The 24,038-nt window shown below is 38.5% G+C and overlaps 1 protein-coding gene across 1 annotated transcript; it reads left to right on the forward strand.

Annotated features, from left to right (window-relative positions):
- Positions 1 to 22: 22 nt before the first annotated feature.
- SLC4A1AP (solute carrier family 4 member 1 adaptor protein) lies at positions 23 to 22,304 on the forward strand. The gene is made up of 14 exons (XM_019735276.2): positions 23 to 910; positions 1,126 to 1,321; positions 2,962 to 3,084; positions 3,908 to 3,968; positions 4,314 to 4,453; positions 9,988 to 10,148; positions 10,900 to 10,969; positions 11,350 to 11,536; positions 14,214 to 14,325; positions 16,194 to 16,431; positions 18,488 to 18,577; positions 19,266 to 19,333; positions 20,714 to 20,783; positions 21,981 to 22,304. Exons 1-14 carry the CDS (start codon positions 248 to 250, stop codon positions 22,028 to 22,030), a joined length of 2,229 nt encoding a protein of 742 aa, XP_019590835.2. The 5' UTR covers positions 23 to 247; the 3' UTR covers positions 22,031 to 22,304.
- The last annotated feature ends 1,734 nt before the right edge of the window (positions 22,305 to 24,038 follow it).

Raw genomic sequence — 24,038 nt, forward strand, 5'->3', positions numbered from 1 at the left:
CCGATGTGTAACCTCTAAACATGTCCCCGTTCTGGTAGCACCCCCGACTGCCCTTTCGTTTTTCTCTTATTGTGACCTTCCCGTGATACGCAGCTCTTCACAACGTTCTGGGTCGTGATCCAGCAACTCCACCGTCGCGGCCCAGAGACGCCGCTGGGAGCTGGGGAGAGGGAGGTGTGGAGAGGAACGTAGAGACCGAAGGGTGAGGTTTCCCAGGATCAAATTTCGAGACGGCACCCGATTAAGGATGGCCGATAGCCCTCCTCTGTCCGAGCCAACGGCTTTGCAAGAACTTAATGGCGACTTCAAGAAGCCAGCCCTGCCTGTGCCGTCGGTGGTGCGGGGCAAGTTCCCGGCCACCAATCCTTCAAACCCTGAGGAGGTGAAGGAGAGGCCTACGGCGCCGCTGGACCCCGATTCCGAGGAGCCTCACATCCCGCCGGCCCAGCCGGACAGCGCGGAGACGAGGAGTCCACCGGAGGAGCAGCAGCCGCGGACCCCCACAGCAGCTCCTGTCTCTGGCAGCCCGGCCCGGGGCCCCCCTTACCGAGAGCCGCCGTGGGGTGGCCCCGCCACGGGCCCCTACAGCCTAGAGACCCTGAAGGGCGGTACCATCCTTGGCACGCGTAGCTTGAAAGGGACGAGTTGCTTCCTTTTCGGGAGGCTCCCTAGCTGCGACGTGTGCTTGGAGCACCCTTCGGTGTCTCGGTACCACGCCGTGTTGCAGCACGGAGCGTCCGGCCCCGACGGAGAATGCGACGGCCGCGGGCCTGGCTTCTACCTCTATGATCTGGGAAGCACCCACGGCACTTTTCTCAACAAAACCCGCATCCCACCCGGCACATATTGTCGGGTCCACGTCGGGCATGTTCTTCGCTTTGGTGGCAGCACCCGGCTCTTTCTTCTTCAGGTAAGTAGAAAAACCTAGAATTGAAATCTCTGGAGCGTGTCGGGTTGGTTCCCTGAGCTCCTTCAGCTTTCGCTGAGGAAGGAGATTCTCTTAGCGATTACAAAAGTGAAGGACTCTGGTCCCTTACCGCCAGACCTCTGGACACATTACCATATTTCTGAAAGTGACTTCAACAATCCTGAACTCTAAAATAATTCTTTCACTTGGTTCATCAGGGACCCGAGGAAGACAGAGAGGCAGAATCCGAGTTGACAGTAACGCAATTGAAAGAATTGCGCAAGAAGCAACAAATGATGTTAGAGAAGAATATGCTAGGAGAAGACTCAGATGAAGAGGAGGAAATGGATACCACTGAAAGAAAGAGAAATGCTAGTAGTCAAGAGGATGAAGTGGGCTGCACCTGGGGAATGGGTAAGACCTTCAAATTGCTGCTAGATGTTACTATTTTAAATTCATTACCCTCAAATGGTACCCTCAAATGGTTTTTTTTTCGTTTTAATACAATTTCGTGCAAATACAATTTGCACATGAAGTTACCAAACCCCAGAGAGATTCATTAACTTTTCTGATGTCAGAAAATTGAATTATGGGCACTATGGATTTCTTTTACTGTGTTTTAACAGTTCACTCCCTTGTTCAAAACTCTTCTTCATCATACAATTAATTTGGTATTTTTACCATTAAAAAATGTTTTTTATTAAGTACTGATCTTGATAATCACTGGAGGGGCTGGAACTACATTCAAACAAAAATGGAATGTTATTCAATAGAGGCTATTCCCTTGAATTTTGTGTACTTTGTGTAAATATCCTGAAATATGAAATATCTAATCAGAGAAAGCTGGTCCCTTAGCCAAAGGAGCTAGGAACAGGTATTCAGGAGCTAGGAATATAAAAAGATAGGAAATGGATTTAATATGTTGGAAGGATGGGATATATATTATGAAATTACTGTGGTAAATGCCAAACAAACGCTAGAAACCATGCTAGAGTAAGCGTTTAGAGAAGAGAGCAATCACTGAGAACTTAGACCTACACTGTCCAATATGGTAGCCAGTAGCTGCGCTTTTTTTGTTTGTTTGTTTTTGGTTCTTGAATATGTACTTTTTACTGAAAAATCATAAGTTAACATACAAAAATGTACAAACAGATGAGTAAATAATGTAATGACAAAGGACTATTTTTGTGAAGTGTTTTTTGAAACATCTTTAGATTTCAGTGCAAAATTGCACCCCGGCACCTCTTAAAACATAAGAACAAGCTCAAAAAAACGTAGTGATGGAAATAAGCTAGCTATGTTCAATGTCATCGTCAGTGGTGAGTGGATACAATCGATGCCATGTGCTTCGATTATAGTGTGGCCAGTCCAAGTCGACCTGTGCCCTAAATGTAAAATACACACTGAATTTCAAAGACTTAGTGTGAAAAAAGAATGTAAAATGTCTCATTCATAATATTTTTATATTGATTACATGATAACTTTACTTGTTTTTCTCGTTTAACATGGCTATTAGGAAATGTTAGATTACGTATATGGCTTTCATTGTATTTCCGTTGGGCAGCATTGACTTAGACCTTTGGGAAGCTGGAACTTGAAGGAAAGGCGTATCAGCCCTTATGAAGCTGAGCACTGGGAGTAGTGTTCAGGGCAGGGACTGATGATTTTAATGGAATAATGAATAGACCAGTCCATTTGAGAAGTATTAGGAAATTATATTGGAGGTAAAGTATGAGACTTCGGTGTGAGAGAATGAGAAAGCCAGGCTAAGGAGCTTAGATTTGTTTTTCCATAGAAAATGTGGTAGGTAATTTTGCTTTTAAAATATAGTGATGGAAAAAAAAAAGTGCCATGAAAACAAGTTTTAACTTGTCACACAATTTAGAAAACCTGAAGATGTTAATACGGGTGGTACTTTGGTGGTTCTTCCCTCCTCCCCTTCTTTTCATCACTAATAACTGTGTCTTTATGTAGCCTGAAAGGATAGTGGGTGTCATTCAGATAGTTTCTTCTTACGTCTGATCGTCTTTTCTTTCTTTTCCCATAACCTGTAGGAGAAGATGCTGTAGAGGATGAGGCTGAAGAGAACCCCATTGTCTTAGAATTTCAGCAGGAAAGGGAGGCCTTTTATATAAAGGATCCAAAAAAGGCTCTCCAAGGTTTTTTTGACCGAGAAGGTATGTAAATAGATTCTAATCCCGCTAATAAAATGTATCCACAGCAGTGTTGTTCTCTAGCTTCTTCAGATATTAAGAAATGCTGGTTTTATCTACTGCCCTCCTTGTGCAGTACTTGCTCTTGTGTTCAGGTGCTTCAGGTTTATTTTGAAAATAGTAATAATTTTGTTAGTCTTTCTTCTCATCTTGGAAGAAAGAACGTACTTTTTCCTGACTTGACTCATGTTTCTCAAAACATTTTGAATTTTGGTAGTGGGAGATTGAACCAACTTCTTGTAGTTTTTTGTTTCTAAATCACCTGATCGTTTGTAATTTCTAACATGGATTTTGACTTTATAGTATTTAAAAAATGTTTCCACAGAAGATTGTTTCATTAAAGATACTTTGAGAGAACATTTAAGTGGATATGTGTGTGTATGCATATATGTATGTGTGTATGAGTGTATGAATATATATATACATGTAAAAACTGGTTGCAGTCTGTGCTTCATATTTATGCTTCTAAAAACCAGGCAATTGTGACAAATTAACAACTTAAGTCTACAACTTATAACAAATGTGAAAGCTACTATACAATGGACAAAGCTATGTATGGAGAGTTGATTGTTTTGATCTGAGTTTGCTTTTTTCTGCCTCAAGCTCATCCTAACTTTATCATCAGATGATAATCCCTAGGAATGAGAACTGAAATGCTTTGGAATTTAGTGTTCAATGTGGTAGGGGAACTTGATATTTTTATTTAACTTTTGTTCTCTTTTCCCTTTGTATCAACTGGTAATTTTCAGATCCTATTAAAATTGTTTTGTCTTTCTTCTTCCCACAGGAGAAGAATTAGAATATGAATTTGATGAACAGGGACATAGCACTTGGCTCTGCAGGGTGAGGTATGTTCTGTTCTCATTAATGTCCATTTCTGGAAAGTGGCCAGTTTCAGGTTTCATTTATGGGTATAGACAACAACTCAAAGAGTAACTTTAGTTTTAATTTTAGGCTCTTCCTAATCTTGGGCCTTGATAGTTTAGTAACACTTATATTATTGGGGAATGGGGTAGAATGGGTAAGAGGTGGAAGGGAAAGATTTGCAATCTAACCTTGGCAGGAATAGGATAAAATGAACGAAAAGATTGAAAAGCCATCTCAGAAAAACATGACTGTTACCAGAACATATTAATTTGTTTGTGAGAATTGGAGCTTAGTGCTGTGCTATAATTCCCTTCAAACCAATGCAGATTACCTGTGGATGATTCAACGGGAAAACAACTGGTGGCTGAGGCCATTCACTCAGGAAAGAAAAAAGAAGCAATGATCCAGTGCTCACTGGAAGCTTGTCGAATCCTTGATACTTTGGGATTGCTGCGACAGGAGGCAGGTGAGTGTGTGGGAACACTTTTTTTTTTTAAAAAAAAGAAAAATTGAAGGAAATTTTAACATATAAAAGATAATAAAACCTCTTTTTAGGGGGGAAATGTAAATTGTACACAATTCTATGAAGTGAGAAGAAAAAAGTCCCTATCTCAATACCCTAAGATAGCCATTGTTTATATTCTCTCAGACATTTTCTGTGCATACAGATGTTTGTTCAGAACTACATCGTTTAACAAAAAAACTCCTACATGAATGCAGTTATATATACTCTTTTGTGACTTACTTTTTTAACATAAGAATGTGTCATGGATATTATCCACATCATTGCGTTAAGTTTACTTCATTTTTAAAAAACTGGCTGGCTATACCATTATGTATTAGTAAGACTTATATTTTTATTCTAAAATTAACTTTTATTATTGTAAAGTAACTTATGTATAATATAAAACAAAGGCTTATAACTAAATACACCTACTGCTTGCCCTATCCATCCTCAGCCCTGTTCCCTAGTCATCTAGTCACCTACTGATTCTGTTAAGTTAGTATTTACGTGATTATGCTTATACAAACATTAGTAACAACTGAGCAATTTTTAATTCTTTTTGTTTTTCCTAAAGATAATAATTGTGTTTGTTTTAAATGAACAAACAAAACAAAACAGAAATAGACTCAGACATAGTAAATCAACTTATGGTTGCCAGAGGGGAAGGGTGTGAAGGGAGGGCAAAAAAGGTGAAGGGAAATAAGAGGTACTAATTTCTAATTAAAAAATCAGTATGCCACAGGGATGTAATATATACCATAGGGAATACAGTCAATATCTTAATAACCTTGCATGGTGTCAGATGGTTGTTAGACTTACATGGTGATCACTTCATTAGGTATGTAAATGTTGAATGAATGTCTTGTATACCTGAAACTAATATATTTTATATTAACTATATTTTAATTTCAAAAACAATCGTGGGGCGGACAGGTGGCTCAGTTGGTTAGAGCGCGAGCTCTGGGCAATGGAGCTGCCGGTTCAATTCCCACGTGGGCCAGCGAGCTGCACCCTCTGCAACGAGAATGAAGTCAATGAGCTGCCACTCAGCTCCTGCGTGGCCAGATGGCTCAGTTGGTTGGAGCGCGTCCTCTCAACCACAAGGTTGCGGGTCCTGCAAGGGATGGTGGGCTGCGCCCTCTGCAACTAACAACAGCAACTGGACCTGGAGCTGAGCTGCGCCCTCCACAACTAAGACTGAAAGGACAACAACTTGACTTGGAAAAAGTCCTGGAAGTACACACTGTTCCCCAATAAAGTCCTGTTCCCCTTCCCCATTAAAATCTTAAAAAAACAAAAAAACAACAAACAAACTTAAAAAAAATAATCGTGTTTGTTTTTCATGTGTTTGATTTTTTTTAAAGATTTTATTGGGGAAGGGAAGAGGAACAGTGTGTATTGCCAGGACTTTGTTAGGGAACAGCGTGCTTTTCCCAGGACCCATCAGCTCCAAGTCATTGTCCTTCAATCTAGTTGTGGAGGGTGCAGCTCAGCTCCAAGTCTAGTTGCCGTTTTCAGTCTAGTTGCAGGGGGCGCAGCCCACCATCCTATGGGGGAGTCAAACCAGCAACCTTGTTAAGAGCTCAGGCTCCAACCAACTGAGCCATCCCGCCGCCCCTGATTTTTTTTTTTTTTTTTATACCTCTTACTCATTTTTCCTACAACTTTTAACAGCCTTTCAATGTGTTTTTCCACGTGGTCAATCACATTAAGTAATTTATCAGTTCCAATCTTTTTGGAGACGTTTTTCCCGAAGAGTACTGTTCTCCTTTTAGGGCTTACTGCTCTCTAGACCTGCCGTAGAGCTGTCATCTGGAACTTTGCTGTCATCCTTGAGATTTCCTTTGCCTTTCTCCAGGGTTGGAATTTCCATTTCTTGATTCTCATATTCTCAGATTTCTTGGCTTATTCCCTTGTTTTAGTGGTGCACACCCCCTCGTAGTTTTAGCAGGCTAAAAAGCTGGTACAATAGTAGAGGGTATGGATGATAATAGTCTTCAATGGATTTCACATCTTTCATTTTTCTTTTTAACTTTCTTGTTTTGGTGGACATCCCCTCGTGGATTCCTGAAAAAGGATATATAGCAAGTACACTATTAAACCCTTCATTCTGAAAATATAGTTATTATAGCTATACTCTCAGTTCAGGGTCTGGCTGGAAATAGAATTCTAAATTGGGAGTAATTTTTGTTTATAACTTTGAAGGCATTGCTCTTATTACGTTACATCCAACATTGCTATAAAAGTCCTAAACTGTTTAGATTCCTGATTTATTGTGTCTTTTTTTTTTTTTTACTCACTAGAAGTTTGTACGATTTTCCCTTTGTTCTCAAGGTTCTGAAATTTAACTAGGATGTACTTTTCTTTGGGTCTATTCACCTACTTATCTGGGTGTTTGTTTGTCTTTTGATCCTAATCTTACCAGTTTAGGAGCATTTCTGGAATTATACTATTAATCATTTAATCCATCTGTTTGTTCTCTCTGGAATTTTGTTAGATATTGAATCTTTTGGACTGACCATCTAAGTTTCTTGTCTTTTTTCTTTCTTTTTTTATCTCTATCTTTTTGTTCTTTGTGGGAGATTTCTGCAACTTTATCTTTCAATCTCTATTTTGCTATCAAGATTTTAATTTCCAAAGCTCATCCTTTGAATTTTCATTTTTAAAACATATGTTTATTTTTATTGAAAATTTTTTTATTTATTGGAGAATACTGGGGAACAGTGTGTTTTTCCAGGATGTCAAGTCATTGTTTTTCAATCTAGTTGTGGAGGGCGCAGCTCACTGGCCCATGTGGGAGTTGAACTGGAGACCCTGGTGTTATGAGCACCTCGCTCTAACCCCTGAGCCATCTGGCTGCCCACTGGAGGCCTGGCTCCAAGCTCAAGCCGTTGCTTCTCACTGGTCCATGTGGGACTCGAACCAGCGACCTTGGTGTTATGAGCACTGTGTTCCAACCACTGAGCCAACCGGCTGCCCACTGGTGGCTCAGTTCCAAGTTCAAGTCCTTGTTTTCAATCTAGCTGTGGAGGGTGCAGTTCACTGGCCCATGTGGGAATCCAACCGGCGACCTTGTTGTTAAGAGCTCGCGCTCTAACCAACTGAGCCATCCAGCTGCCCCTAAAACATAATATCTTGTTGCTTCATGGATTGTAATTATCTCACCTCTGCTAATCTGTTTTCTCCAGGTTGCTTTTTTTGTTTGTTTTGGTATCTATGCTCCATGTTAGAGGTTTTTCTCATGTAATTCTTGGTTGTAGATTCTCATTTGGGGACAAAATATATATATTTGTAATATATAAATGGGACTCATGAATTTTGAGCAACACTATAGAATAGTGTGGGTGGACTTTTTGTTGGGAACTCCTCATATAAGCATTTGTAGAGTATTCCTCTTCTGCTGTCAAAATTCCCCAGAGAGTACTCTTCTCCTGCGTGACAGGAAAGGACTGGCTGCCAGCATTCCTAGAGCTCAGTGGTGGAAGATGGCTGAGCGGCTTCTCAGCATTCAGCTATTTTCAGGACAGTACTGTTTATGGAATATAGTTCCCATGCCCTCAACTGGACTAGTCAACCCAGTCCAGAGACTTTCTGTCCTACGCTTTCTAGAGATTAGCCTCTGGGTTATTTCTAGGGGTGGGAAGGAGGTGAGTAGGCAGTGGGGAGGAGCTGAGGTTTCTTACCCAGCTTTTGCTGGTCCTCCTCATTTTAGCACTACCGTCTACCCCTGTTCCAGATCCTTTTGAGGATTCTGCAGTACAATCAGATTCCTTCTCAACTTTCCCCACTGTTGCTTTGGGATTCTTTTTAGTTCTGCTAAGTTAGTTTCCACTCATCTGCCTGCTTTCTAATATCCAAAAGTTTGGTGTTGCTGCTCCTCCTCCTCCCTGTCTTTCTGGATTAAAAAAAGTGTCTTTAAAAAATGGATCCCTTTAGTGCAATTTTAGTGGGGCATGGGGAGAGAGTGAAATTTAATATGTATGTTCAATGTACCATCTTAACCTTCAGATTATCAGGCTGATACTAAAAGGGACTATTTTGGTTGCAAATAATAGAAACCCAATTCATATAGCTTGGGGGGAAAGGTTATTGGCTCCAGAAGCTGGGGAGAATAGCTCACAGGATTGAAGAAAGAACTGTGTGAACCGGGGCCTTAAGTTCTGGAACCAGAACTTAGTCCTACTAAACTGGAACTCAGTATTTCCAGGACACATATAACTCTGTGTGTGTGTGTGTGTGTGTCATGTGCGTGCACAAGTCTGTCTCAAGAGTGTGTGGTTTTATTTTGCAGACAGATTCTTATCCCATGGAAAAGCTGGATGCTTATACCCTCTCACTTTAATAACCTCATTGGAAAGAGAGCTTCTTTTTCCCTGTATCTAAATGAAAATATGAGGGAAGGATTCTGATTGATCTTGCTTTGGTCACATGACTACCCCTAATCCAGATGGAACAGGGAAGGAATTTTCTAGAGGAAAGGGGGTACTTTTACCATTACAAGTGGAGTAAGATCGTGTAGAGTAGACAAAAAACCAATAGCTACCATAGTCTCCTGTTGATGGGCTCAGAGTTTTACTATTACAAATAAAGTTGCATTGATATTTACAGGATAAATTCCTAGAAGTGGAATTGTGAGATCGATGTATTTTTAATGTTGACAGATGTTGTAAGATTGAACATCAAAAAGGTTATATCAATGTACATTCCTACCAACTATTTGAGAGTCCCTTTCCCCGTACCCTTGACAATTGGTTATTATTAATCTTTTTTGCGCTTTTTCCCCCCAGTGTAATAGGTGAGAAGTGGTTTCTCTTTATTTTAATTTGTATTTCTAAAGATTATTTTTTAAAAGTTTAACATTTTTTTCAAATGTTTGTTGACCATTTATAGTTCTTTTACTATGAACTGCTTTTCTTACTCTTTTTCAAGTTTTCTTTTGGCTTATTGGCCTTTTCCTCATTTGTTTTTTCTTTTTTTTACTCATTGATTTTTAAGAGCCTTTTGCTTATTATTAAATAAATTAGCCCTTTGTTTTAATTTTTTATTGTGGTAAAATATACATAACAAAATTACTACTTTAAGCATTTTTTAGTGTATAGTTCAGAGGCATTAAGTACATTCACATTGTTGTACAGCCATTACTACTGTCCATCTCAGAACTTTTTCATCATTCCGTATTGAATCTTTGTGCCCATTAAACACTTCCCATTCTTCCTCCCCCTTGGCCCTGGTAACCACTGTTCTACTTTGTGTCTCTGAATTTGACTAGTTTCCTTGTGTTAGTGGAATCATGCAATGTGTGTCCTTTTGTGTCTGGCTCACTTCACTTAGCATAGTGTCTTCCAGGTTTAGTTCTTTGTTCTCATATGCAGTTTGGCACCTTGGTGAATACTGTCTTTTAATAATTGATGGTGATATTTTCAGCTGCTTGTTTGCTTGCCTTCTTTCTTTTTCTAAAAACTCATTTCATTATCATTTATTTTATCTACCTTTAGTATCTCGGAAAAGGAAAGCCAAGAACTGGGAAGATGAAGACTTTTATGATAGTGATGATGACACATTTCTTGATCGGACTGGTCTGGTTGAGAAGAAGCGTCTGAATCGAATGAAGAAGGCTGGGAAGATTGATGAGAAGCCAGAGACCTTTGAATCATTGGCAAGTTTTATTTATAGAAGTAGCTGTGGTAGTTTAATTGTTTGAATAAAATAATGTATTATTGAAATTTTTAAAGCAGTAGCATTGACATCTGGTAGTAAAGTACAACTTGTGATCTGCAAATTTGATGGTAACAGACAACTAGTCTTATACAAGCTGGAAAAAAGTTTGGCTTGCTGCCAGAGACTCTATCCACCTCAAGGTGGATATTGGTCCATTAGTGTGCATTCTTTGGATATGATGTTCCCCCCCCCCAAAAAAAAAAGAAAGGAAAAGTTCCAAATTGGGACATTCTAAGATGAATTGAATTTAAACTTCTGGAAGTCAAATATGGCGAAAGGAATTTTGAGGAGTATAGTTTGATGATAGTCTTATTAAATAGTATGTCTTTCATTAAATTATCATAATGTAGCAGGTGTTTTCACTATATTAAGTAGTATTCAGAGCTTAAAACGTTACCCAGCATCTATCCTTTTGATTTATTATTGAAAACAAATACCTTGAGCTTTTTCTTTCGAGTAAAATAAGTGTTCTATACATTCTTTCTGTTTAATTCTTAGTCCTTTAATTCAGAAATTAATTAAATTAGAATTAAATAAATGAAAATGTTAACTCCATAGGGAACAAATTTAACTGGACTTTGAATTAATTCTCTTAAAGTTTTATAACAACAGTGAAAATAAGAGGAGAAAGCTACCATATTTTGAAAGGAGAAAAATATTTACTAACCTTGTTAATTTGACTGTTACAGGTTGCAAAGTTAAATGATGCTGAAAGGGAACTCGCTGAAATTTCTGAGAGACTGAAAGCTTCAAGCAAAGGTAAGGCGATGACTCATTAGACAAACATTTACTGAGCATCTGCCATATACAGTGCCCTGTGCTAGGCACTGGGCTATACTGATTAGTAAGACACATCTCATAGAATATGGAGCCTTTCTTAGTAGCACCAGCATTTGGGAACTGGAAAGAGCATTATAAATTATTTTGTGTAACTGCTTTATTTAATAGATGAAGAGAATGAAGCCCATTGAGGCCAGGTGACTCCCCACCATCTCTCAGCTATATATAACCTGTTTCCTTATTCCTAATATCATTAATGTCCTTCGTGCAGCTCTGTGTCAATGACTTTTCTATTGAAACTGTGGCTGAATTTTAAAACATTTGGGATCATCCTTCTAAACATGTCCCTTTCTTGACAGCTCTATCAGAGTCACCATCTCAAGACTCTTTGGATGCGTTCATGTCAGAAATGAAATCAGGGAGTGCATTAGATGGTGTGTCCCGGAAGAAACTTCACCTGAGAACTTTTGAACTGAGGAAAGAACAGCAAAGACTTAAAGGGTTGATAAAAATTGTAAAGCCAGCAGAGATTCCAGAACTGAAAAAGTAAGTTTTAGTTATATTTGGAATTTTAATAAACATCTTTTTCCTGTGTAATCACTGTTTGTTTAAAAATTTTTTAAATGTTTTTATTTTTCAATTACAGTTGACATACAAGATTATATTAGTTTCAGGTGTATAACATAGTGATGCGACATTTATATAGACTACAAAGTGATCGCTCTGATATACACTGGGAATTTTAAATAAGCATTTTTGCATAAGTAACATTTTGAATTATATCTTTATCTTAGATAATCATTTTTTAATAAAAATAGAATATAAGAAACCCATTAAAGCACAGAAGACAGTGACTGCATCGAGTAACTACCAATCTACTTAATCTGTGAAATATAGACTACTATAGGATTTTTAGAGAAAACTATATTGATTCCTCTTTCATTGGAAGCCTCTGGATTTTTTACTTCATCTTTTAGTGCAGGGTAAACTTCTTTAAAGAGCAACATATGTAACAGGCTAATTTCCCTAATACCGCGTTTCTCCGGAAAATAAGCCCTAGCATGATTTTTCAGCATGACATCCCCTGAACATAAGCCCTGATGCATCTTTTGGAGCAAAAATTAATCTAAGACCCAGTCTTATTTTCGGGGAAATGTGGTAGGTAAAGACCAATGAATGGTAAGTAGATAATCATCCACCCAAGAGAAAAATGGGCAAAGGATGTCAACTGACAGGCCACTGAAAAAGAAATACAAATAGCTCTTAACTACATAAAATGATGCTAAGCCTCACGCATAAGAGAAATGCAAATACTACAATGTAATGCCATTTTTATATATGATTTTAAAACCACAGATGAAAAATATGAGTGCAGATTGTCATTTTAACACCTGTATCTGTCATTCCTAAGAACCAGTTGACAACTGTTTAATATACTTTTTCTAAAGTGTGATTTCTTCCTTTAAAGAGGGAAAAGCATAATCCCCTAAAGTTGATTCTAATGTTAACTTTGATATTTGGGGGATTATTCGAAGAGATGAACTCAACTCCTTTTGTAGACATCTAGAAGATTTTTGAGTAATTTGTAAATAAGGTTTTGAGACTAATTTTTCTTAGACTTGGCTAGTATTTATGAGTGTGTGTGTGTGTGTGTGAGAGAGAGAGAGAGAGAGAGAGAGACAGGTTTCCAGTCTTTCAATTTGACAATATTTTACAATTTTGTTCTATGTGGTCTCAACAAATATTGAAAATGTTGAGTAGGTTGCTTCAGCGATAAGCAACCCTCAGTGAGCAGAATCCCGGAGGACATCTCAAAAAGTGGTACTGCCTAGATGAGTTCACTCACGGGGATAGTTCCTACAGAAAGTTTCTGGTTTTCGTTAGATCTGTGCTGTCAGTGAAGCAGCCAATAATCACACTTGTTCTTTAAATTAAATAAAATTAAAAATTCAGTTCCTCAGTCGCATGGGCACATTTCCTGTGTTCATGGCCACATGTGGCCAGTGGCTACTGGGTTGGACGATGCGGATATAGAACATGTTCATCATCGCAGCACGTTCTGTGGGACGTTACTGCTTTAGGTCGTCAGTAAGCGTTTATTCAGCCCCTCACCCCTGAGCACGAAACCTGCAACTTGATGCTGGGGATATTTTTCAGAAGAGTGTCTAGATACTGAGAGGTACCTCTTCCGATAGAGATGTAAAGATAAAATATTTCTGGAGCCCTGGATCATCTGTACAGAAAATTTATCCCCAAATACTAACAGGTTTGTTCAAAGATTGATGCGCAATTTGGATATTTAACAGTGATTCATAGATGAGTCCACAAAATTCTGCTTGACCCAAATGATATTTGAGTTACTTTACCGGTAGTGAGAAGGTAGGTTAGCACTAGAGTTAGACTTCCTGGGTTTCATTCTCAGCCCCATCAATTACTTTTTGGGCATTTTGAGGCAAATTATGGAACTTCTTTGATCTTTGCTTTCCTCATCTATAAATTAGAAATAATAATGTTGCAAAGATTAAATGAATAGCACTTAACAAAGTACTAGCACATATATATATATATATATAAAAATATATATATATAAAATTTTCAAAATTTTTATTATTTCTTTATACCTAGCAACTATTTGTAACGTCATTTTTGTGGAGAAAAGATGAAAGTTCAGGAGGCATAATCCAGGGTAAACAAATTAACAGTGAGTTTTAAATACAACTCTGTAATTGTTTAACGTGGTAAGTCAGACCTTTGAGGTGTTTCTGTGCTGAGAGCTGTTGTGTGTGATTATGAAAAGTGTGGACTTCAGGTAAGTAAGGCACTGTGTGTCCTTTTCAGAGGTTGGTGGGTGGAAAATAGGGCTTTACACCGTGGATCCGTGTCCTGCCACTTAGAGGGGGTCATGCCTACCTATTCTCCTTTGCCAGTGACCTTTGTACTGTAGGCATCATTTTATGAAAGTGAAGTCATGTAACATGTTGTACGTTACCAGACTAAGGTAGTAGGCTTATCTTGCCATTACTTAATAAATCTGTCTGTGACAATCAGTAGTGTCATCTGTTCAGACTCTGCTGGCTCGACTACCTCTGTCTTACTGGTGTATGCGTAGATATTCATTTTGTGGAAATTGTTTTGCCAAGTTTCTTTGTCAGTGTCATGATGTTTTTAGATAAATCCTTGGCCTCACTGGAATAGGTAACGTATAATTATTCGTTCTTCCTAGGGCTGAAACTCAGACTACAGATGCTGAAAACAAAGCTAAAAAGCTCACATTGCCTCTCTTTGGTGCCATGAAAGGAGGAAGCAAATTCAAATTAAAAACTGGAACAGTAGGGGTAAGTTGTGGGGCAGGGTGTTAAACTTTTAGCTCTTGAGTTACCTGAGCTAATTCTTTTCTCTATGCTTTTCCAAACTCAAATGACTCAGTCCATAGTATGAGTCATTTTTCTCATAGTAATGTGAAAAAGGGCTGTGGGGTTGGTATGATCACATCTTTCCCAGGAGTTGGTTCTTGGAGATGTCTCTTCAGCTTAAGGTGATCAAGTATTGAAGAATAGATTCCTGCCAATGAATTTGCATGTAACTGATTTGTAAATTAGAGTACCAATTGAATAATTTGTGATTAATGTTGCACTTAAGAAAGGGTCTCCTGCATTAATTTTCTCCTGGTGGATAGATGTAATTTTCAGACTCAGCTAACATTGGTTAGTAACATAGGCTGTGCCCCTGCTACTGCCATGTGGTTATTCCTTACCTCATTCTATCCTTCCAACACCTTATGATATATGGGAATTGTTACCTCTCACAGATGAGGAAACAGGGTCAGAGAGATTAAATACAAGATCACACCATCAGTTAGTAATTAGACCGGCAATCAAATCCAGGTCTTCTGTCTCTTGAGTTTTGTGATCTTTCTACTATCCTCTAATACCTCACTGATACATTTTTTGCTTTATGTATGTCCCTATTTGTACATTCAGCTTTTAAAAGGTTTTCATCACTCCAAAGAGCTAAGCCTTGTGTATTGGCATGCTAGGGCTGCCATAACAAAATACCACCGACGGGGTGCTTAAATAAAAGATATTATCTTCTCCTGATTCTGGAGGCTAGGAGTCCGAGATCAACGTGCCAACACAGCTGGTTTCCTCTGAGGCCTCTCTCCTTGGCTTGCAGGTGGCTGCCCTCTCGCTGCCTCTTCACGTGGTTGTCCCTTGGTGCACTTGTACCCTTTTTCTTATAAGGACACCGGTCATATTGGTTTAGAGCCCCATCCTAACAGCCTTATTTTTACTTAGTCACCTCTTTAAAGACCTTATCTCCAAGTATGGTTACATTCTCAGGTTCTGGGGTTAGAACTTCAACATGTGAATTTTAGGTGTACACAGTTCAGCCCACAACAGCTTAAATTAGGAAATTAGGGGAAACTGCCCTCTGGTGGCAGAGGTCTGAAGTCCCAGCCACATGTTCTGAGTGAGTGTGGTTTACTGAGTGAGAGATGGAAGCTTTTCTGTGAGTGTGGGTGGGGGTACTTATGTTTCAGTTAGAAGAAAAACTCTTCACTAAAAAGCTTTCCTTAGAGGATTACTGAACTAAATCCTGTATTTAAAACATGATATACCCAACATATACTTTGATACCTTTTCTCTATTCCTTAAGCTGCGATCAACTCTTTCTAATAATTACTTTTATTAAAAGGTCTTGATTAGAATATTTGGCCTTATTCTTCAAGAAATATCTTCCTTTTCCTCAGGATCTGTTTTACTGAACTACATGTCTTATTTCCTTGAAATTGTGTTAAATCTAAAATGAAAAGGCTGCACAAATGATTTATTTCTTAGAAATGTGTGTCTGATTTATTCCCTAGAAGATTTTGTAATGAATTAAGATCTTTTAACATCACAAAGGGGTGACAGGACAGAATTCCTGCAGCAGAACTCACCTGGAGGAAATGATTTAATTCCCTACAAGCTGTTTCAAGTGTTTCATACTTAATATTCTTTTGACCCTAGAAACTAATAAAGATACTTAAGGGTCCATAGATGGATAAAATTTTATGTGAAAGCCCTACTTCCACCAAACTTTTGCAGGGTCTGTCAACCTAGTGAGGTTAGACGTTCTCCACATTTCGCTTAACCCTCTTGAAGAGATTGGCCTCAGTATCATTATGTAGAACTGCATGTTCATGGTTTTGTTTCCTCTGTAGAAGTTGCCCCCCAAACGTCCTGAACTCCCTCCAGCTCTAATGAGAATGAAGGATGAGCCTGAAGTAGAAGAGGAGGAGGAAGAGGAAGAAGAAGAGGAGAAAGAAAAGGAAGAGCAGGAAAAGGAAAAAATGGAGGCTGGAAGCAGTAGGCCACAGCAGGAGAGAGAGCCAGCAGAAGCCGTGCAGGAAACAAGTCCTCCCACAGATGTCACATGTTCTAAAGAAGCAAAACACCATGGTAATATTCTTCTCCTTCCTGTGATACTCAGTGGGATGTTTGCATTAATTGTGGAAAGCTTTGAAAAAGCAAAGTCGTTTTATTTTAACCTCTGCAAAAATGAAATTTATTAAATGACCAGGAGAACTTCTACAGTATGTAGAATGGGAATAATAATACATAACTTTGTAATTAAGTTTCTTTTTTTTCTTTTTTAAATTTGTATTACATTTATTGGAGTGATATTGGTTAGTAAAAGTATATAGGTTTCAAGTATACATTTGTATACTACATTATCTATGTATTGCAAAGCCAATTCTTGCCTGCACATTTTGACTGTATAATACGTAGTGATATGTGATATAGTCGACTCTGTGGAACCATACTTTCTTGGTCCTTCTTTGACTGCCAGTCTGTTTATTCTCATTGCAAAATAAGGGCAGGTATTTCCAGTCTATTCCAGAATTATGGAAAATTGAAAGCTGTGAAATCTGTAACCCCAGCTGCTGTGGACAATCCTGAGCTGCTGCCACTGTATGATTGGAGGGCAGTGGAATATGGTGGATGATGGGGCCTGATCATGTGGTCTCAGGATAAGCCTCTGTTACTCATTTTTCCCCCCAACCCTAAAACAGACGCTAAGCATAATTGTATCCACTGGACATACTTCTCAGGAAGCATCACGCCTTATGCATCTTTTTGTACATGGTACTTAGCAGAGAACCTGACACATAGAAGTCACCCAACTCAGCAAAGGTTTGATGGAAAAGGGAATTGATTGCTTTTTTAAATGTTTTTTTTTTTTCGATTATGAAGGGAATATATGCTCACTTAGAACCTGAATCATACATAAAAGTCTAACGAAGAAAAGAGAAATCTCCCACATTCCCATCCCGAAAGGTGATGTTTCTCTTTTTAGTATCCTCTTATCCCTTGTCAGCTGCAGGGGTTATTTTCCTGCAGGTTAGCCAAACTACTTAGCAAGATTAAGATTGCACAGAAAATAGGGAACATAAGGAAAAAACAAACAAACAAACAAACAAACAAAAACTGGCATTAATTGTGTGCATGTCTTCTTCTGAAACAAACCAGGCTTGTCTGTAAAAACACCAGGCCTGGTTTGTAGACCTTCTTTTGAATCACCTTCAGTTATTTTAAAAACAAACAACCAAAAAAAACCATTTCCTCCTTGGTGAGAGGTAAATTTTTGTCTTTTGCATTTTCCAAATGCTTGGCCTTTTCAAAAAAGATACTTATACATACTTTTTTCTGAGTCTGGTCTTTGATCCATACATTATGAGGGTGGCCCATAAACAGGTCAGCAGGAATTTTTTTAAGGGGCCAAAGCAAATATGTATGTATGAAAACAGCAGATTTTAAAATTTGGTTTATGCAATACATTAATTAGTAAATCTGCAGCTGATTAGGATTACTCCAGGCCTTTTTTGTTTGGTTTTACAACATTGGGAGCGTATTATACATGCTGTTTTATAATCTATTTTTTCTGTTTTAAAATATTCTTATAAAATCTGGTTTTAGTAAGGGACATAATGGTTCATCGCATGTATATGCCATAATTTATTTAATCAGCTTCCTATTGTTGGAGTTCTTATGTAAATTATTTGTTAACTTTTGCTGTTGTAAATATACTTATATATAATAAATCTTGGTGCTCATATCTTTTTTTGAATATGTTCCTGGAAATAGAATTTCTAGGAATATGTATATTTTTAAGGCTTTGGTAAGTATTACTGAAATGTGTTACCTCAGAGGTGGCCAATTTTTTTTATTAGTTTCAGGTGTACAAAACAATGCAGTAGGTTAGACATTTCACCCCTCACAAAGTGATAACCTCCCTCCCCCAATCTGTTGGAGGTGGCCAGTTTTTAAAGTGGAAAGTCGGTGTTTCTCTGAAAGATGCCTGCAGGCACAGTTATTGAAAATTTAATTTAGTTGAAGCTACTGATAATAAAACTGGATGATTATGTATGTGCTTAGCTTTTCTTGCTTTTTTGTTTCATTATTTCCCCACCACAAATTAAATAATAACAGTATGCTTTGGTTCTGCATTTTATAGAAAACATGTCTCAACCCAGCCAAGTGAAACAGAATACAGATTATCTAGAGATCCGTGAAACAGCTGCATCATCATGTGAGGAACCCTCAGGCAAGTAGCACAGCTGGCTCCATTGGTGCTCTGCACACAGCAGCCACTGGTGTCGCAGAAGAGGGTGGCAGTTAGCCTGATGCAGCACAGAGAACAGTCTTTAAGACACTGGGTGGATGCTGCTGCCAGTGTCCTGGACAGAGTTGGAATGTCTGATGCCATCTCATTGGCCTTTCCTTACTCCTCGTCTGCCTCCTGGGTTCCCTCTCCCTGACCTACAGAGCACCTAATGCCTTTAGGCTTCCCTCTGGCCATGCAAAACCCTACACAGGTTCTCCCGGAGTTAATATGTGCCTATCATGGGAGCGATTCCAGAACTATTAAAAGAAATCTGTTGAAAGTTTGGCCTATTAAAAGGACTTTTTCCCCCTGGTTTTCTACTGCTTTTAACTGTAATGGTTAAACTACAATAGTACCCACTTTCCTTTACCTTTGAAAATGGTATGATTATATTCAAGTGTGTAGAATAGCCTTAGCATTTGAAAACTAGGTTATTAGTGAAGGGGAAATTCTCTCTTAATATATATAGTCTTTACAATAGTAGAGGGATTTTTGAGAATTGGATTGTTACATGTTTTCTTCAATAATTGTAGTGCTGTCTTAGGAGGAATTTTTCTTTTCTATTTTAATTTTTTGGAAATAGCTGTTGCCTCTTTTAGTTATTTATTTTTTCCTTTTCTTAAATTAGCGTCAAAGGATGAATATGGGAAAAGCAGAGATGAATTGAAGAAAAAGAAAGCTGCTGGTCCAGGCAAAGTAAGTACATTAGTCATAATCTTCACTTTTCTGGAAGTAAAAACGAATCCCCATGTCATGGAGCACATCCAGAGGAGTGAATCTTTAGGGATTATCTTAGCAGAGTTCCCAACTGCCTTATACCTCCTCTTCTAGAAGACTGGGCTCTCTTTTTTTTTTTATTTTTTGAATTCTTTATTCTTGTGTCCATCCACTCTGCTTCCTGTAACTTCTCATATACCTCTTTTATTAATTTGTGAATCTTTTTTCATATTCTAGTATGCCATACAAAGACATTTGAGTAATATATTCTTATTTTTCTCCTTTTAGTACATAAAAACTAGAATGTAGTGTACTGCATTCTACATCTTGGTTTTTTCATTTGTCGTGGAAATCATTATTTACACCAAGAGCTTCCTACTGTGTGGATGTACTCTAACCAGTTCCCTATAGGTGGACACTCGGATCGTTTCTAGTCCTTTATCACAACAGGGCTGTGATGAATAACCTTTTGGATATAGCAAGTTCCCAGAAATGGGACTGCTAGCTTGTATTGGCAGGTCTTCAGACCACCCACAGGCTAGGTCACTCAGGAGGCCTCACGGGGCTCAGCATGTGGTTGTGCTCACAGCTGTGCTTTATTACAGCAAAAGGATACCAAGCACAGTAGCAAAGGGAAAAGGCACATGGAGTGAAGTCGGGGGAAACCAGGCACAAGCTTCTAAAGGTCCTTTTCCAGTGGAGTCACACAGGATGTGCTTAATTCCCGTAGCAATGAGTTGTGACAGTTTGCAATATTGCTAAGTAGGAAAGCTCATTAGAGGCTCAGTGCCCAGGATTTTTATTGAGGCCTGATCACGTGATCATCCTCTGCATGACATGTACTCAAACTCCATTCCCCCAGAAGGAAGGCAGGTGTTCAGCATAAACCACATTGTTTTTACAAACAGTTTAGGCACAGGGAGCCGCTCTTATCAATTAGAGTAGTGGAACCCTCCTGAAATCCAAGTTCCCAGATGTCAGCTAAGGGCCAACTTGCAAACAGGCCTTTCAAAGGGTAGCAGTCAGGCTTGTTACGCTAAATTGTTTCTGCATCTAGATCAAAAGGCAAATGCCAAATTTCCCTCTATGGGGGTTATACCATTTAGAACTCAGATCTGTGTTAACTGCTCCTTTTAAAAAATACCACTTCACTCTCACTGGCTGAAAATCTGCTCAGTGAGGCCTTACAGAAAAAAAAAAATCAAGGTTCAGAGGGAATGCTCCCCCATTTTGATTACTTACGTCAAGGTCATTAATGAAAACTGTTCTGTCTTATTTTTTGTTTGCTGACAGGTGTAGGGACAATAATTCCTCAAGTTAAAATTCTTCTGAATAAAAGAACCTATCTTTTCTTTGCAGCTTCTATCAACACTCTCCTCCAAATATCCAGAAGACGACCCAGACTACTGTGTGTGGGTCCCACCTGAAGGTAGGTTGTTTGTACTTTTCTTTTCCTCTAAAATTTATTTATTTATATTTATGAGTATGTATTACACATTGAAGGCACTTAATAGGAAAGTTACGAGAGTGTGTAGTGGAAAAAGCTCCCTTATGGGGGAATAGGTAGATTAGAAGATTTAAAGATATATATTAATCAGTAACATACATAATATCTCACCACTTTTTTTACACAAATGGAAGCATATTCTATACCTTGTTCTTTTGCACTTAACACTCTATGGAAACCTTTCCCCAGTTATTTACAGACTTTTTTCTTTTTTTTAATGGTAGCATAGTTATTTATGATGTGGATATACTTTTACTTACTTAATCAGTTCCCTCAATGAATATTTGCTGTGTTTCCAGTCTTTTGCCATATTATAAAACAACTCTGCAATAAGTAACCTCTAACATATGTTACTTTGCAAGTGTGGAGGTGTGTGTTTAGAAAAAAATTCGTAAAAGTTAGCATGCTGGATCAGAGTCCGTGAACATTTTTAGGTATTATAAATTGCATTCTATAGAGATTGTCCTGGTTTATGTTCATACATATACCCTTATGGCAATATAGGAGATGCTTGTTTTCCCATATAAAGATCACAATTGCTTTTTCTCTGGTTTGAGTTTATAATATATTAGTAATTACTGTATTTTGCTGTGTATAATGTGCACTTTTTGTTCAAATTTGTGAGGGAAAAATAAGGATGCACGTTATACATGGGTAGTATTATATCAATTCCATAGCTATATAAATGTTTTAAATTATTTATGCTTATGAGTTAAAAGTGCAACAAGTAAATAAATAAATTAATGCTAAAATTCCTTTATAATACAAAAACAAGTACTTAAATATAAACAAAAAAATTTGAATTAAAAAATTAAAATGAAAGATTTTTTTCCCCTAGAAGTTTGGGCCATAAACGTGGGTGCGCATTATGGACAGGAGCGCAGTATACACGGCAAAATATGGTCCTAGAAATGTTTGGTTCTTTATCTGCTAATAAATGTTAGGGTGGAAGTGAAAAGAGGACCATATTTTGAAATTATGTACAAAAAGTCACATTTCTATCATAGAAGAAACCTCTTGATCTGTTTTACTTTTTGGCCCACTGATGTCTAGATATCTTTTCCCGCCTGACTTTGGAAAAATGAATGTATTTCTTTCTTTCTTTATACTCTGACCTAGGCCAAAGTGGAGATGGCAGGACCCATCTTAATGACAAGTATGGCTATTGATCGCTTCAGAATCCTAAAGGAAGACCTTGTGGACCATGTGACATGGGATATTTAGGAGAATATATCAAGTTGAATGTCCAGAGGAGTTCAGATGATCATTTTTAAACTCTGGTGACTGGCCTTTTCTTCCCTACTCTTGGTTTCCTAAATTTATTTATCTGTCCCATCTGATTCTCTTGAATTTGATATTATGTTTAAAAGTGTTTGTGTATGTATGTAAAAAGGAACCATATATTTTGTGAATTAGTAAAGTGAGAGACGTGACTGTTAAAAAGAGAAGGTGGAGATGTCTCATGTTTATTTAAGGCCACAGCGTCTTTCATTAAGCGTTAGGGATTGTGCTTTTCCTGAGCAATAGGGTGCTTCTGGCTGTTAGGCTCCAGGATTCACTGATATTGCCTCCTCAAATAAGTGTTGAAGTATGAGGTCATGCCATGTGTGTGATCCTGGGTGTCTCTGTCATTCTTAGAACTAAAAATAGATACACAGTTGGGGTTTCCTACTCCCTCTCACTATAGTCCTCCTGTCAACATTGAGAACAGATCCTGACTAACCAGGACCCAGTTCAGGACCATAGCGTACCTCGTGCCCAGTCCTGATAAAAATTCAGTCCTTTGAATGTCCTGGACTCTGACCAATCAGATCAGCCACTCCTTCTCTCCTGGAAAGGTGTAATAAGGTCATAGAATGAGAAGCTGGATATGTCCCGCCCCGTGTGGGTCTTCTCACCTCAGTGGAGAGGGGAATAAAAGTTCCTTCCTCTCTGGAAACATGAAGAAATGCAAGAAAATGTATTATTTCCCTCCATCCCACGCCACCCCCATCATTAATGCCTCACTTCCACAGGAAAGCAAAACCTAAGAGTGGAAACGAGGTGGAGAGCCTGTGTACTGGGCTGGAGGCAGACATAATGAGCAGGCAGGAGAAATGCTGTGGCCCAGCGAGAGAGTGGACGAGGATGGTGCTTTCCTAATACGGAGGATACGGTGTGCATGAGGTAGGCAAGAAGCAGTAATGGAGAACTTCAGTTACCCTGACAAACGTGGCACGTCTGGTCTGCTAATCGTGTTGTCCTTCATTTCTCACAAAACAATACTAGTGGTATTGTGAGAAACTATTATTTTGAACTTCATTTAGATCAATAGGGAAGAACTTGTTGATGTAAAAAGTGACAGGAATTGGGGAACAGAGTGACCATGCCATCTTGGATGAAAACAGTGGACAAAGGTCTAAACCAGATCAGTGGTCTTCAGAAGTGAAACTCTATTCAAACAAAGTTGTATGTGGAATCCTAATACCAGAACTGGTAAAAAAATATACCTGCTGTGGTGGAAGTGAGGGCATGGAGATTGAATGTACACATATGCACATATCCTCTCCTTACTCTACCCTCGCAATGAGCCTGAGGAATCCTAGGGGCTCCACAGAGCGTCGTCTGCTTTAGGAAGGCAGATTTCGAAATGTTCTGCGGATGGTAGGTATGGTTCCATGTCTAGAGACACTGAAAGCAAATAGGACTTCTGTGCCAAAATAAATATAAATATGTAAGTTGTGTAATTAACAGCAGTGGTCAGTGGACTTGATTCAAAAGACCTGCACATGAGTCTTAGCTCCCGTTTACTAAACAGGAGACTGGGGGCATGACTTAAATTCCCTGAGCCTCCACTCTTTTGTGTGTGAAGCAGGGACAGCAATGCTTCCTGCTCTTTGAACCTCAAATTTGTTCTAAGGATCAAATGAGATAATGTAGATGGATGTGCTTTACAGAGCTTTGTAGATATTGTTTTTCATCACAAAAAGAGACAAATCCTGTCATCTGGACCTGAGTCGTCATCTGTGAGAAGGGACTGAATTAGATCAGTGATTCTCAACTGTGGCTGCATATTCGCATCATGTTAGCATCACCTAGGGAAATTTTACTTTTTAGTTCCAATGCTTAGATCCCACCTCAGATCAATTTTTTTTTTTTTAATTGGGGAATTTTGGGGAACAGTGTGTTTCTCCAGGG

This window comes from Rhinolophus sinicus, linkage group LG05 (genome assembly GCF_036562045.2).
Source record: "Rhinolophus sinicus isolate RSC01 linkage group LG05, ASM3656204v1, whole genome shotgun sequence".
Classification (NCBI taxonomy): domain Eukaryota; kingdom Metazoa; phylum Chordata; class Mammalia; order Chiroptera; family Rhinolophidae; genus Rhinolophus; species Rhinolophus sinicus.

Bases quoted from the DNA above. Each gene is read 5' to 3' on its own strand.
- SLC4A1AP (XM_019735276.2), top strand. From the start codon at position 248: ATGGCCGATAGCCCTCCTCTGTCCGAGCCAACGGCTTTGCAAGAACTT. The intron at 3,969-4,313 runs GTATGTTCTGTT...AAACCAATGCAG, and splicing joins ACTTGGCTCTGCAGGGTGAG to ATTACCTGTGGATGATTCAA. The intron at 18,578-19,265 runs GCAAGTAGCACA...TTCTTAAATTAG, and splicing joins ATCATGTGAGGAACCCTCAG to CGTCAAAGGATGAATATGGG.